This window comes from Anneissia japonica, unplaced genomic scaffold (genome assembly GCF_011630105.1).
Source record: "Anneissia japonica isolate Jap-2015-1 unplaced genomic scaffold, ASM1163010v1 scaffold1489_len2284818_cov182, whole genome shotgun sequence".
Classification (NCBI taxonomy): Eukaryota; Metazoa; Echinodermata; class Crinoidea; order Comatulida; family Comatulidae; genus Anneissia; species Anneissia japonica.
In genome coordinates this window covers 264,548-275,369 of record NW_022698455.1, presented here as the reverse complement: position 1 = coordinate 275,369, position 10,822 = coordinate 264,548, and the positions used below count along the sequence as shown (strand labels likewise).

Sequence of the window (10,822 nt, the reverse complement as noted above, 5' to 3'; positions counted from 1 at the left end):
CGTGACGTTGTACCAACGTCCATAGTCAGACTGAATATTTACGACGGCTTACCAACGTTGGGACGACATCGGAAAATCGACAAATATATTCATACGTTGGGCCAACGTGAAATTCCAATGTTGGTTTGACGTTACCTCTCCGACCAAATTTTGCAACCAATCTCCAACGTCGTACCAACGTCAGATATCCGACCCCGACACTTACCGACGCTTGCCAACGTCGCTTTGCTAGCTATGGGCCACCATGTTTTATTGATATATTTTATTTATTACAACTAATTTCCTTTTGGCCTCTGTATATTACATGAATTTGGAAACTAAAATGTATAAAAATATGCTATTTCACTCATATATGGACAAATTAATATCAGCCCAGTCGTTAATTTTCTTTATTTATTCACTCACTCGTCCACTCCTCTTATATATTTTATTTACATTTATTTACCCATGCCTTAACATTTAAAACAATTTCAAATGAGCTTTTGTGTATACATGAAGTTGAAAACTAAACGATATAGTAACATGCTATTGAATTTAATTTAGATCTAACCTAGGTGATGCCTTTGCAAATTCTAAATTCTTGAAAAGAACTGACTCAAATTTGAAAGAATTTAGGAGTCATAGTTCACAAGTGTATATGTTATAACGCATTACATTGCTTGTTTCATTGCAACAGTACAATGGGTGTCTGGTAAGTTCGAATACCAAAGCTCTGATCTGCATCATTATAGAACGTTCCCCTGAGAAACCGAGCATACATTCTATAGGTGTTTAAATGTTCAGGGTGGGCTGTTTCCGGCTTTAGATTTTTTAAAGTGGAACAAACGAAGGCCTAGCTGTTTGATTTGTATAAAAAGCAAATATGACCTATTGAGTTTAGGTAAAATAGTATATACATGTACAGTATTGGCCTTTTCAGAAAAATATAGGTAGGCCTCACATGCTAAAGAAAGAATAATGAACCAAAGATGGTTTGGAATCATACTATGCAAAAAAATCTAATAAAATAAAGCTGTAATGGGAACATGGACATTGACAAATATTTTTATTACATTAATAACTATTATAATATACTTTTATAACTTATAATTTAATCACCACTTATTTCTTGTTTTAAAGTGCATTTCACTTTCAAAATCAATTCCAGACTAGTCCCGTCACACACACACACCTCAAAAACAGCTTAAGAGGACAACTATAAATTAGAGTTAGATTTCATTTCGTTTCAGAATAAAGTTTCGGTTTAAATATATTATTTAATCCTGTAGCTTAAAATACGCAAGTTAATTCGATACTACAGACACAGCAGGTCCAGTCTTCTTGGTTTCTTGCCACTTACATTTACTGAATTTCGTTGCGTATGAAATAGTATTCACAGAAATAAATAAAACCACCAGATTTTATAACCATTTGATTTTATTTACATATATTTTGCAATGGAATTGGTTTCTAATTACAGTATCTACTTTCATATAAAAAAAGGTTTGCCTTTATCAAACTCGCACTTTCCTATACAATATTATACAAAATGCAACTTTAAATATGACACATGGTGGTCAATTGGAATAGTATAGTGCGACCTGATGTTTGGACTCGGACAGATTTGGAAAAAGAAGAACGAACATAGCTACTTGATCATACTTCAATACAGAAAACAGTGGCCCGGGCCTCCTCGGTCAACAGTTGTCTCCAGAGGGGTCCACTTCTCGATCCTACTACTTCAGAGCCTTGAGTGTGCTCTCCGGGGAAAATCTCCATCCCACAGCACTCTACCTTCCAGTCCCGCAGACACCCAAACATACGCCACTTAAAAAATAGTTATATAAAATTATATATATATATATATATATATATATATATATATATATCTGTACATTGTACGTACATATACATGATACCACTAATCAAAGAAGCACCACCGCAACATAATTGTTTGAGGTGTAAACTATCCTGCGAAATTTAGTTTCAGGAAAAATCTAGAAACAACGAAATTATTCTAGATATATATTGCCTTTGATAAATTTGATTTGATTAACACGTTATAAATTTCTAATTATTGTAATATTATAACTCATAAAGATTTATATTTAATGGTTCATCTAAAATGTTGAAACTAAGTAAAATTATTAATTTGTTTTCGACTCAGTGTTATAAATGAAACACAGTCTCGAAAACAAATTACCTTTACTACGAAAATTATTCAGTTGATTTATTCCTCATATTTAATTTATACTTATTAAAAAAATATCTTGCAATTGTATTCATTCAAGAGGAAGTGAATAAATTTTGATTTGATTTGATTACCAGGGACTGGAAGAGAATTATAGAAGAATATTACCTTGACCTAATGTTTAATTGAGAGCTAATAATTTACTTCAGTATAAAAAAGTAGGGAATTCAAAAATTAAATTATATTTTTAATAGTTCATTAGCATAACAGCCAATGTATTGTATATCTTTAACAAATATTATCGCCGTCGCTAGAGAGTATATAGGCTAATAATATAAGCATATTATATGCATATATCATTATCTCGATGTACTGTTGAGATAGTTTATGCATTCTTACGATATTCTTTTATCCAGGATAATTGGTCAGATTTATCGGAAGACAAATGGTTGTTTGAATGACGTATATAGGCCTATAATTGCACAATTCTATTTGAATCTATATTACTACGAAGCTAAACAATGCGACTGATGATAAATTAATATTACAAGAATTTACATATACGTATATGCCAAGCGATTAATATAGCACACAGATGATCTAAGAAAACGAAGTCCAGATATTATCGGTATTGTCAGATAAGTAGGCCTATCTGCACGAATGTTTGAAGTTTAGTTTTCAGGATGCGCTGTGCATTGTTTTATACTTAAACTTCAATTTATGGGGTAGTCTTGTGGAACAACTCATATCGTGAACAAAGATTTTGGAAATATTAATATTATAAATAGTGTTGCAATAGCACCTAATATTTGATATATAAATAAATTGAATCTTTGAGCAGATGCGTGAGAAGTGTTTCAAGGACTTTTCAGAGAATCTGCTAGAAGGCTAAGTTTGACTTTTAACCGAACGTTAGCTCGACATGGCTGGACTATTGGGTTGTAACATAAAAGCCTCTTGCAGAAACCATTGTTCTATTTTCTCTATGCAGAAACAGAGGCGTCCTTCTGTACTGTCACTTTCGCGCGCAATCCCGGCTCCCGACCCATAAAGGCCAGAAGTGACGGCTCGATTATTATATTATAAATATACAAGAATAAACACAATTAAAGCTTAGTTAAAATCGAAGGAATGGTACTTATAACGTAGGGGCATATTATACAGACAGGAACGTATTGTACGTAAAGCTCTATTAGCAATGAGGTAAAATGTTGTATACAAGTATTGATATTAAATATGCTGTTTGTTTGGTTTTTTTTTTGCATAAAATTAAAATAATCACTTTGGTGAGACTAAATAATACAATTTCGTTCATCAACTCCTCATCCCAATACTCCCCGTCATTCAATCGTATACCTACATACACCACCATGATTCTTTTAGACTGATGTCATACAGTCATTTTTGTTCTTTATCTCCGAACAAGAGTATTTGTTCAAACAGGCATAATAATTTGAGTCATATTTACAATGTATTACCAAATTTCACGTTTTCTGCATTTGAGTTCGTGAAACAAAGTTTTATCTTATACAGCACCGCTTTTCAAAATGCATCTACCTATGACGTCAGAGATAATATGAAATGCGTTTATGATAATGTTCATGGTTAACAAGATAATGACGACCGCGACGATCGAAATATTTAGAAGCGTTAGGATAATTTCCATATTTCCTGTCACAATTTAATATCTTTCACTTGTAGTAGCACATTGCAGACTTCAGAAGACATGACATTTACTCCCTCAGCCAATCACAATGATTCTCATAATATGTAGTCAATGTTGCAATATAACACGACATCTATAGAGTAACCAGAAGCAGGAATGACAAATCGTCCTTTTTAGCAACTCTAAACTTGAAGTTGCATTCAAGATTTCACAGTGAATCCGCATTGACACAACATTATATTATGACGCAGGTTTTTGACGTAGGCGAAGGTGCTGTTTGTTGTCTGCCGACTGAAGCTTGAGGCAGAGTTTCACCATTTGGTGCGGTTGAGGTTCTATTGTGTCGCATCTCTTGAATTTTAACTAGTGACGATTGATCAATCAACTTTTCCATTTCTTGTACTTCGGTGTTAATATCATGCAACTCTTTCTCCATTCTTGCTATCCTCTCGTCTTTAGCTTGATCGTCCTTTGTAAATCTCTTTAATCGTAACTGCAAGTCTTTATTCTTCCTTTCCAATTCCTCCTTCTCTTCAAGTGTCTCGGTTAATTTTTCTCTCAGGTATGCTTCGGTGTTCTGTTGCTGAGATAGTTCCCGCGCAAAATAGTCAGCTTGGAAAGCTAGTCCATCTCGTTGTTTCGCTTTTTCCCGAGCTTCATTACTGGACATAGATTCTGAACTTTTCTTCCTCTTTTCGCTCATCGTCTTAACTTTGTCTTCTAGTTCAAGAACTTTAGCATGAGCCATGTCTAGTTCAATTTGAAGAGTATCTGATTTTAATATGCAATCGCTTATTTTTCTCCTAAGTTCTTCAGGTTCCATTTCTTCCAGATTTGTATCGTTTTGTGTTGAGTTTGTATTGTCGTCTGTTTTAGTTTCAGAACCCATCTCAGCAGGTTCCGACGTCGACGTGACGGAGGATTCATTCGTTTGGTCTTCGTTTGCTTCATTGATATTTACTTTATCGTCTGTTTCTTGGATTGTTTCCTCATCCTTCGCCTCATCTGAGTTTTTTTCATCCGTTTGATTGTCATTCTTACTCGAAGTGTCATTTTCAACATCATTTTCTTCTTTAACTTTCACCAAATTATCATCCGTATTTGCATCACAATTTTCTATTTGACCTCCATCTTTTCCATTATCATTCTTCACATCAGTCTGGACTTCTGGTTTTTCAGTTTCCTCATCTTGTTTTTGTTCATTGTTTTTCTCGACTTCTACGTGTTCTTCGTGACTGCCTACCTCCTTCGTTTTGGCGTGTTCTTCGTTATTGTTTCCATTACTAGCCGGTATCAAAGCCTCTGTATCGTTAGTTGTATCAGCCATAATGTTCTGCAGTGAAAGAGAATAAAAAGTTCAATTATTGTACCCATATAATCAAGGCCTACTATAAGTGGCAGGTATTCTGTAATTACTGAATCGATAGCATGCAGCGGAGCGCAAATTTGTATTCACATCACTGAAAACATGTGATATAAATAATGAGATAACTTGGGACTAAATGCTTTTTTACTCGAAATCATTGTATTACAAATTGGCCAATATTTAGATTAAGGCAAATGATCAGTCAAATAACGTATGCCAAATCATTTTCCCCTTTTCAATCCCAGCTTCCATGGGCCTCGTAGGGTACAGTATCTGTATTATCGATTGCGAATTTACTACACAATCTACCCTTAGGTAACATGAATAATACAATTACTGTATAGTATGTACATTATTGGAAGTCGATGTATGGCAAATTATGAATTCGACAAGGCTGTGGCGAAATAGCATTACCGAGGCGGCCACAAGAAGGTTGCATGGCAACACTTCTAGGAACGCAGACACGCGGAAATAAGTATTGGTATCTTTTCACGAACTATCGAAAACTGACGTTTTGTAGTTATCATAACATGCTGTCTAACTCATGCTAGTCTATTTTTATGCCTCCTTGGTGTAATCAATAATTATTTTTGTTTCATGACTAAAATAGTTACCAACCGTCTCGCATCGTGTGGGACGTTCCCGCTTTTCAAAGTGATTTTTGATTAAACATTTTGCAGAAACACATGCGTGATCCTAAATTTGTCTATGCGTGATAACGATTTATCACAAATTCAGGGGAAAATGTATTTAAAATTAGAAGAAATTGGTGGTATTAAAACTATAAAAACGGTGATGCAGTAAGTCATGAGGAGAGTACAGTATTTCCTTGAAGGCCCTACTTATTTCACTAACGAGTTACGGTAATAAACATTGATCAGTAATGATATGTTTGTGTAGGTCTACATAGTTCGGGTGCTCAAATTAAACATAGGCCTACATTGAAACTCAAATTGGCTTTATAATATTTTTGCTTATGTACCGGTACCTGTATTGCACCAGTTGGGTGGGGGAGGGGGGTGGTTCCCCTGTCGCTTGGACCCCCACCCCAGCCAACTGGTATAGTCACTCACGCATTTCAAATCTCTCAAGTTGGTAACTATGAAATGTATTGATGTTTAGGTCTATAAAATATGGGCTATCGAAATACTGCTAAAATATGATGAGGATGAAGATGATGATGATGATGATGAAGATGATGATGATGATGATGATGATGCGATGACGGTGATGATGATGATGATGATAATGATGATGATGATGATGATGATGATGATGATGATGATGATGATGATGATGATGATGACGACGATGATGATGATTGATGAGAAACGTGCACTTCCGGGCGGAAACACTGTTAGGCAGCGAAATTAACAGGCAAATTTGTATTCTTCGTTGCCTCCAGAAAAAAAAAAAAAAAAAAAAAAAAACAAGACAAAACAACAACAACAACAAAAAAAACACAAAAATAAGTTTTATTCATTTTTTAATCAATTACTCAAATGAATTTGTTTTTTGAGCCATCATGGGCTATAATCCGTAATGACAAATACGAAGGCGTCAATCGAGTTTTCGAGAGGGGCGGGTTTTACGGTAATTTCAAGAATGTCTCCCAATGCAAACGCTAGGTGATTGTGGTTTGATGTATTTATATGGATTGTTTTTTGTTACTGTACATCTTCTGACCACTTGTCTTGTCTTGTAAAGGATTTTTCATCTTACAAAATTGGATTGAAGTAACGTCGAATGCGACCAACCGACATATGCACTTTATAATTTGTATCTTATTTCACCCTAAGGCAGAAGTCAGGGTGTCCAGAAGTCGCTGGCACCCCTACCACTGCCATCCTGGGTGTACTGAGTGGTGTAGCTTGGTATAGATGCTTGCTTTCCAATCCTATTCTCCTGGTCCATACCCTGTCATCACTGCAGGATTTTTCTCACAACTAAAACACAGCTCCAGTGCCACTCCCTAAGGCTCTCTATTAAAATAATTGCTCATTTAGTTTAAATAATTAAATAAATTAAATGGCGGATATTTTCGCGTACAAGTCGTACGATCGCAAAAAACAGGGTGTCGTCTTAATACTCGCAACACATACAAATTTTTGATTTATAAATCATCTTCGTCTTAATTGCGGATTGTCCGTAACACGCAAATTTATTGCATTTATGTTGAACGCAATTTTATATGCGGGGAAACAAGGTTATGATTATGCCAGAGATACAGTATCAAGACCAAGAGAAAGCAAAGTAGGAATTCCGACGGTGAAGAAATAGGGGGTCGCAAGATATACGGTATTGGGCTTAAAATTAAGTTTAATGAGATACGATAATTATGCATACGTCTGTTTGGCAAGAGACATATTATTTGCTAGTTCTAATTTGTAATAATAGGCCCACATCAAATATACATATTTATTTTTTTTAATGTTTAGCTGCTCAGACAGATCAGTAACATCACTGTTCACTTCCCAGAATTGAAAATGGAGATTTGATTTGGGAGAAATAAAATGTAGGCCTATATGTATTTTCTACATATATTATTAGTCACTAAAATCGATCAAATAAGACTTTGAAACTCCTAATTTCGCCCCATGGAACACTTTCGAGAGATTTTGAGCGATGCCCGCGACCACGCCCACTTTTTTTCGTCGTGGACATCCCCCCCCCCCCCCCCCGGGCCCGGACCCCGTCGGGCAAATCCTGCGCCACCTTTGCTACAATACTCGCCTTTTTCATTTTTATAATTCGTTGTACAGTATTTTTTTTACCGATGTGCAGCAATGCGACGGCCTTATAATATGGTTCGAAATCGGATATCATTGTGCATTTTTTTCAATAACGTTCGGCAGACAATTGGCCTACTCATTAATAAATAAAAATTAAATGATTGTTACTCACGGCACACGGACGGGTGACGCGCACGAGGTGAGGAGGTGTACCGTAGTGTAGCTGTAGTATGAGCAGGGGTAGAATTCATGCACACTTGAAACGCGGAATGGTGGAGTTATGAGAAAATCTGTAGCACGATGACCTGTGATAGTATCGAGCCTAATATTCACTATCAATTTCTGTTGTTATTAGCAACGCTGACTACAGTAACCATAACAAACAAGACAGCTGATAAACACCCAGTATCAGATGTCGCAGTAGAAAGAACATTTTTCAAATATACATAGTTGTAGTCCAATATGAACTGATAGCGGGTAAATTATCACACTTGAAGTGCGATAAAGAAATTGGTCTCTCTGTGTTTGAGAGTGCAAACAGATTATTGTACAGTATTAGCAGGAGATGTGTATTGAAGGAGGCACTTTGTATACTTTCCTGTGTTAACCAGCGACGGATTTAGGCTGCCCAGGCCCCGTCCCCGTCCCCTATTGTAAAAGGGGAAAAAAGCAAGAAAAAAAAAAAAGAAATATTTGATCGCCCAAAATGCCTCAGAGGTTTTTTCGGGCGTCTAGAAAACAAAAAATTTGCGGGGGCATGCCTCGGACCCCCGTATGGTAGTGCCGTCTCGATCGGCCCCACTTTCGTCCCGTCCCCCTCCCCCCGACTTTCGGGAATATCTGGATCCACCCTGTTAAGGCCCCATAAAACAATTATTAGTTTATCACACGCTCCCTCATCACTTTTGGGGAAAATCTGATTTTTTTTTTTTTTTCAATCAACATATATTTTTATTTTAAATGGTCCTTTTTCCATCTTTTTTCACTTGAAAAGCTCAGGGTTTCTTGCAAATACGCTTACTGGTACAACAACAACATATTTTTTAAATATAAATTTGATTCCATACTTATGACTTTTTATATATGTGTCTAACCATTGATTTACTTGTGATCATCGGTAAAATGGGGGCGGGATTAGCAAAAAACAAAAACAAAAAAAAACCTCCCTCCCTCATCAGTTTTTATTCTTTGATAGGGTGATAAACTAATAATTTTTTTATGGGGCCTAACCTACAACACAACGAACCGAAAGTTAAATTATCTAGACATTGCCATTAATCTATATTTTTAACAACCCATGAATGATGTCTCTGATGATTATATCGGCACCAATCAAATATCATTGTCCATTTCTTTCTCGTCCTCTTCCTCATCCGCTTCGCCACTTCATCATCAAATTATCGTCATCATCACCACCACCACCAGTGCCACCAGCATTACCATATCATCATCATCGTTAGCATAATCGGATATCGTTGTCATTAATTTATCATCGTTGTCATTTTGCAGATGGTAAGCTGAGGCGTTGGCCTAGCCTCGTGTGAACAGAGGTATATTTTTTACATGTCTATTATTAAAGTATTAGCCTATTGGAGCTAATAGTAAATTGAAATTAAATATTGTACCTACCTAAATGTTCATTATTAAATCTATACAAAAATAATAATAAAAACAATTTGCCAAAAACAAAATTTAATTTAGGTCATGCCGTTACTGTACAAATTAAATTACAAAGTACAAAAAATTGTCACGTGTGTATTCTTTATTCATCCCTGTTAAAAAAAAAGATCTATAAATGTTTAGGCACCGTATTTGAGAATGTCTGTCTGATTGAAGGTCTGGGATCAATTCCCATCTGCAAGGGAAATTTTTTTTTCACAGATGCAACACCTAAGATTGTATAACCGGACGTCTCATTCATAAGAAAAATGGAACGTAATTGGCTATATTCATCCATCTATGCATCCATTTATTCGTCCGTCCGTCCATTCATTCATTCATTCATTCATTCATTCATTCATTCATTCATTCATTCATTCATTCATTCATACATTCATTCATTCATTCATTCATTCATCCATCAATCATTTAAATCCTGTCCTATAAAATGTTTAAGATGAGGACCGTATTATGATCGTTATTTGTCATGCACCGAACGCATGTTCAAGAGTGTGAACTTCCTTTTTCTTCTAATTTGGATTTAAATTCTTAACGAAATCCTAGTGGTCCAGTTGGTTAAGGCGACTGCATGAAAGCAAAAGGTCCCGGGTTCGAATCCCGGTTGGCCGGGAAACTTCTTTAACACTCACAGATTCCTTTTCTTGAAGAGGGAAACTTCAAAAATTCAATTAAAATTTAGAGTACTTTAGGTTATTTGAAAGGGATCAATAAGGCATAATTTATTAACTTGACAAGAAACAGATCGAAAAACAGTTTTCGCTACCGTATATTTTAATGTTAAAGTCCTTTAATAGTTTACCATCCAAAAAGAAGGAGAGCATTAAACTGTCCGTATAGACAGGCAATGCCGTAGCCAGCTATTGGGACAATTGGGACAGTCCCACACAATTATTTTAAGAAAGTGGGTCCAGATTCTTCATATTTTTGCGTAAAATGGGTCAACTTTTAAGAAAATGGGTCCACAATTTGAATTTACACAAAGTGGGCCCACACTGATATTGTCCCGCATTGTTTGAAAATCCTGGCTACTGCATTGTGGACAGGGAATTTTTTTACCCATTAAAATTTTTAACTGTAAATTTCTAAAATATATACAAATTAGAAAATTTCAAATATGGAATTTAACTAGTCATTTTTAGCTCATTACATGCTTTAACGTTTAAAATTTGTATATATTTGCAGCATTTAATATTGCAAGTTAGTCTGTT

At 35.5% G+C, this 10,822-nt stretch overlaps 1 protein-coding gene across 1 annotated transcript; it reads right to left on the bottom strand.

Moving 5' to 3' along the window:
* Positions 1-3,421: 3,421 nt before the first annotated feature.
* Positions 3,422-8,245, bottom strand: LOC117102546 (uncharacterized protein PFB0145c-like). Its single transcript, XM_033242837.1, has 2 exons — positions 8,107-8,245; positions 3,422-5,169 (listed from the first exon to the last, which is right to left on the bottom strand). Exon 2 carries the CDS (start codon positions 5,161-5,163, stop codon positions 4,072-4,074), a length of 1,092 nt encoding a protein of 363 aa, XP_033098728.1. The 5' UTR covers positions 5,164-5,169; positions 8,107-8,245; the 3' UTR covers positions 3,422-4,071.
* Positions 8,246-10,822: the final 2,577 nt, after the last annotated feature.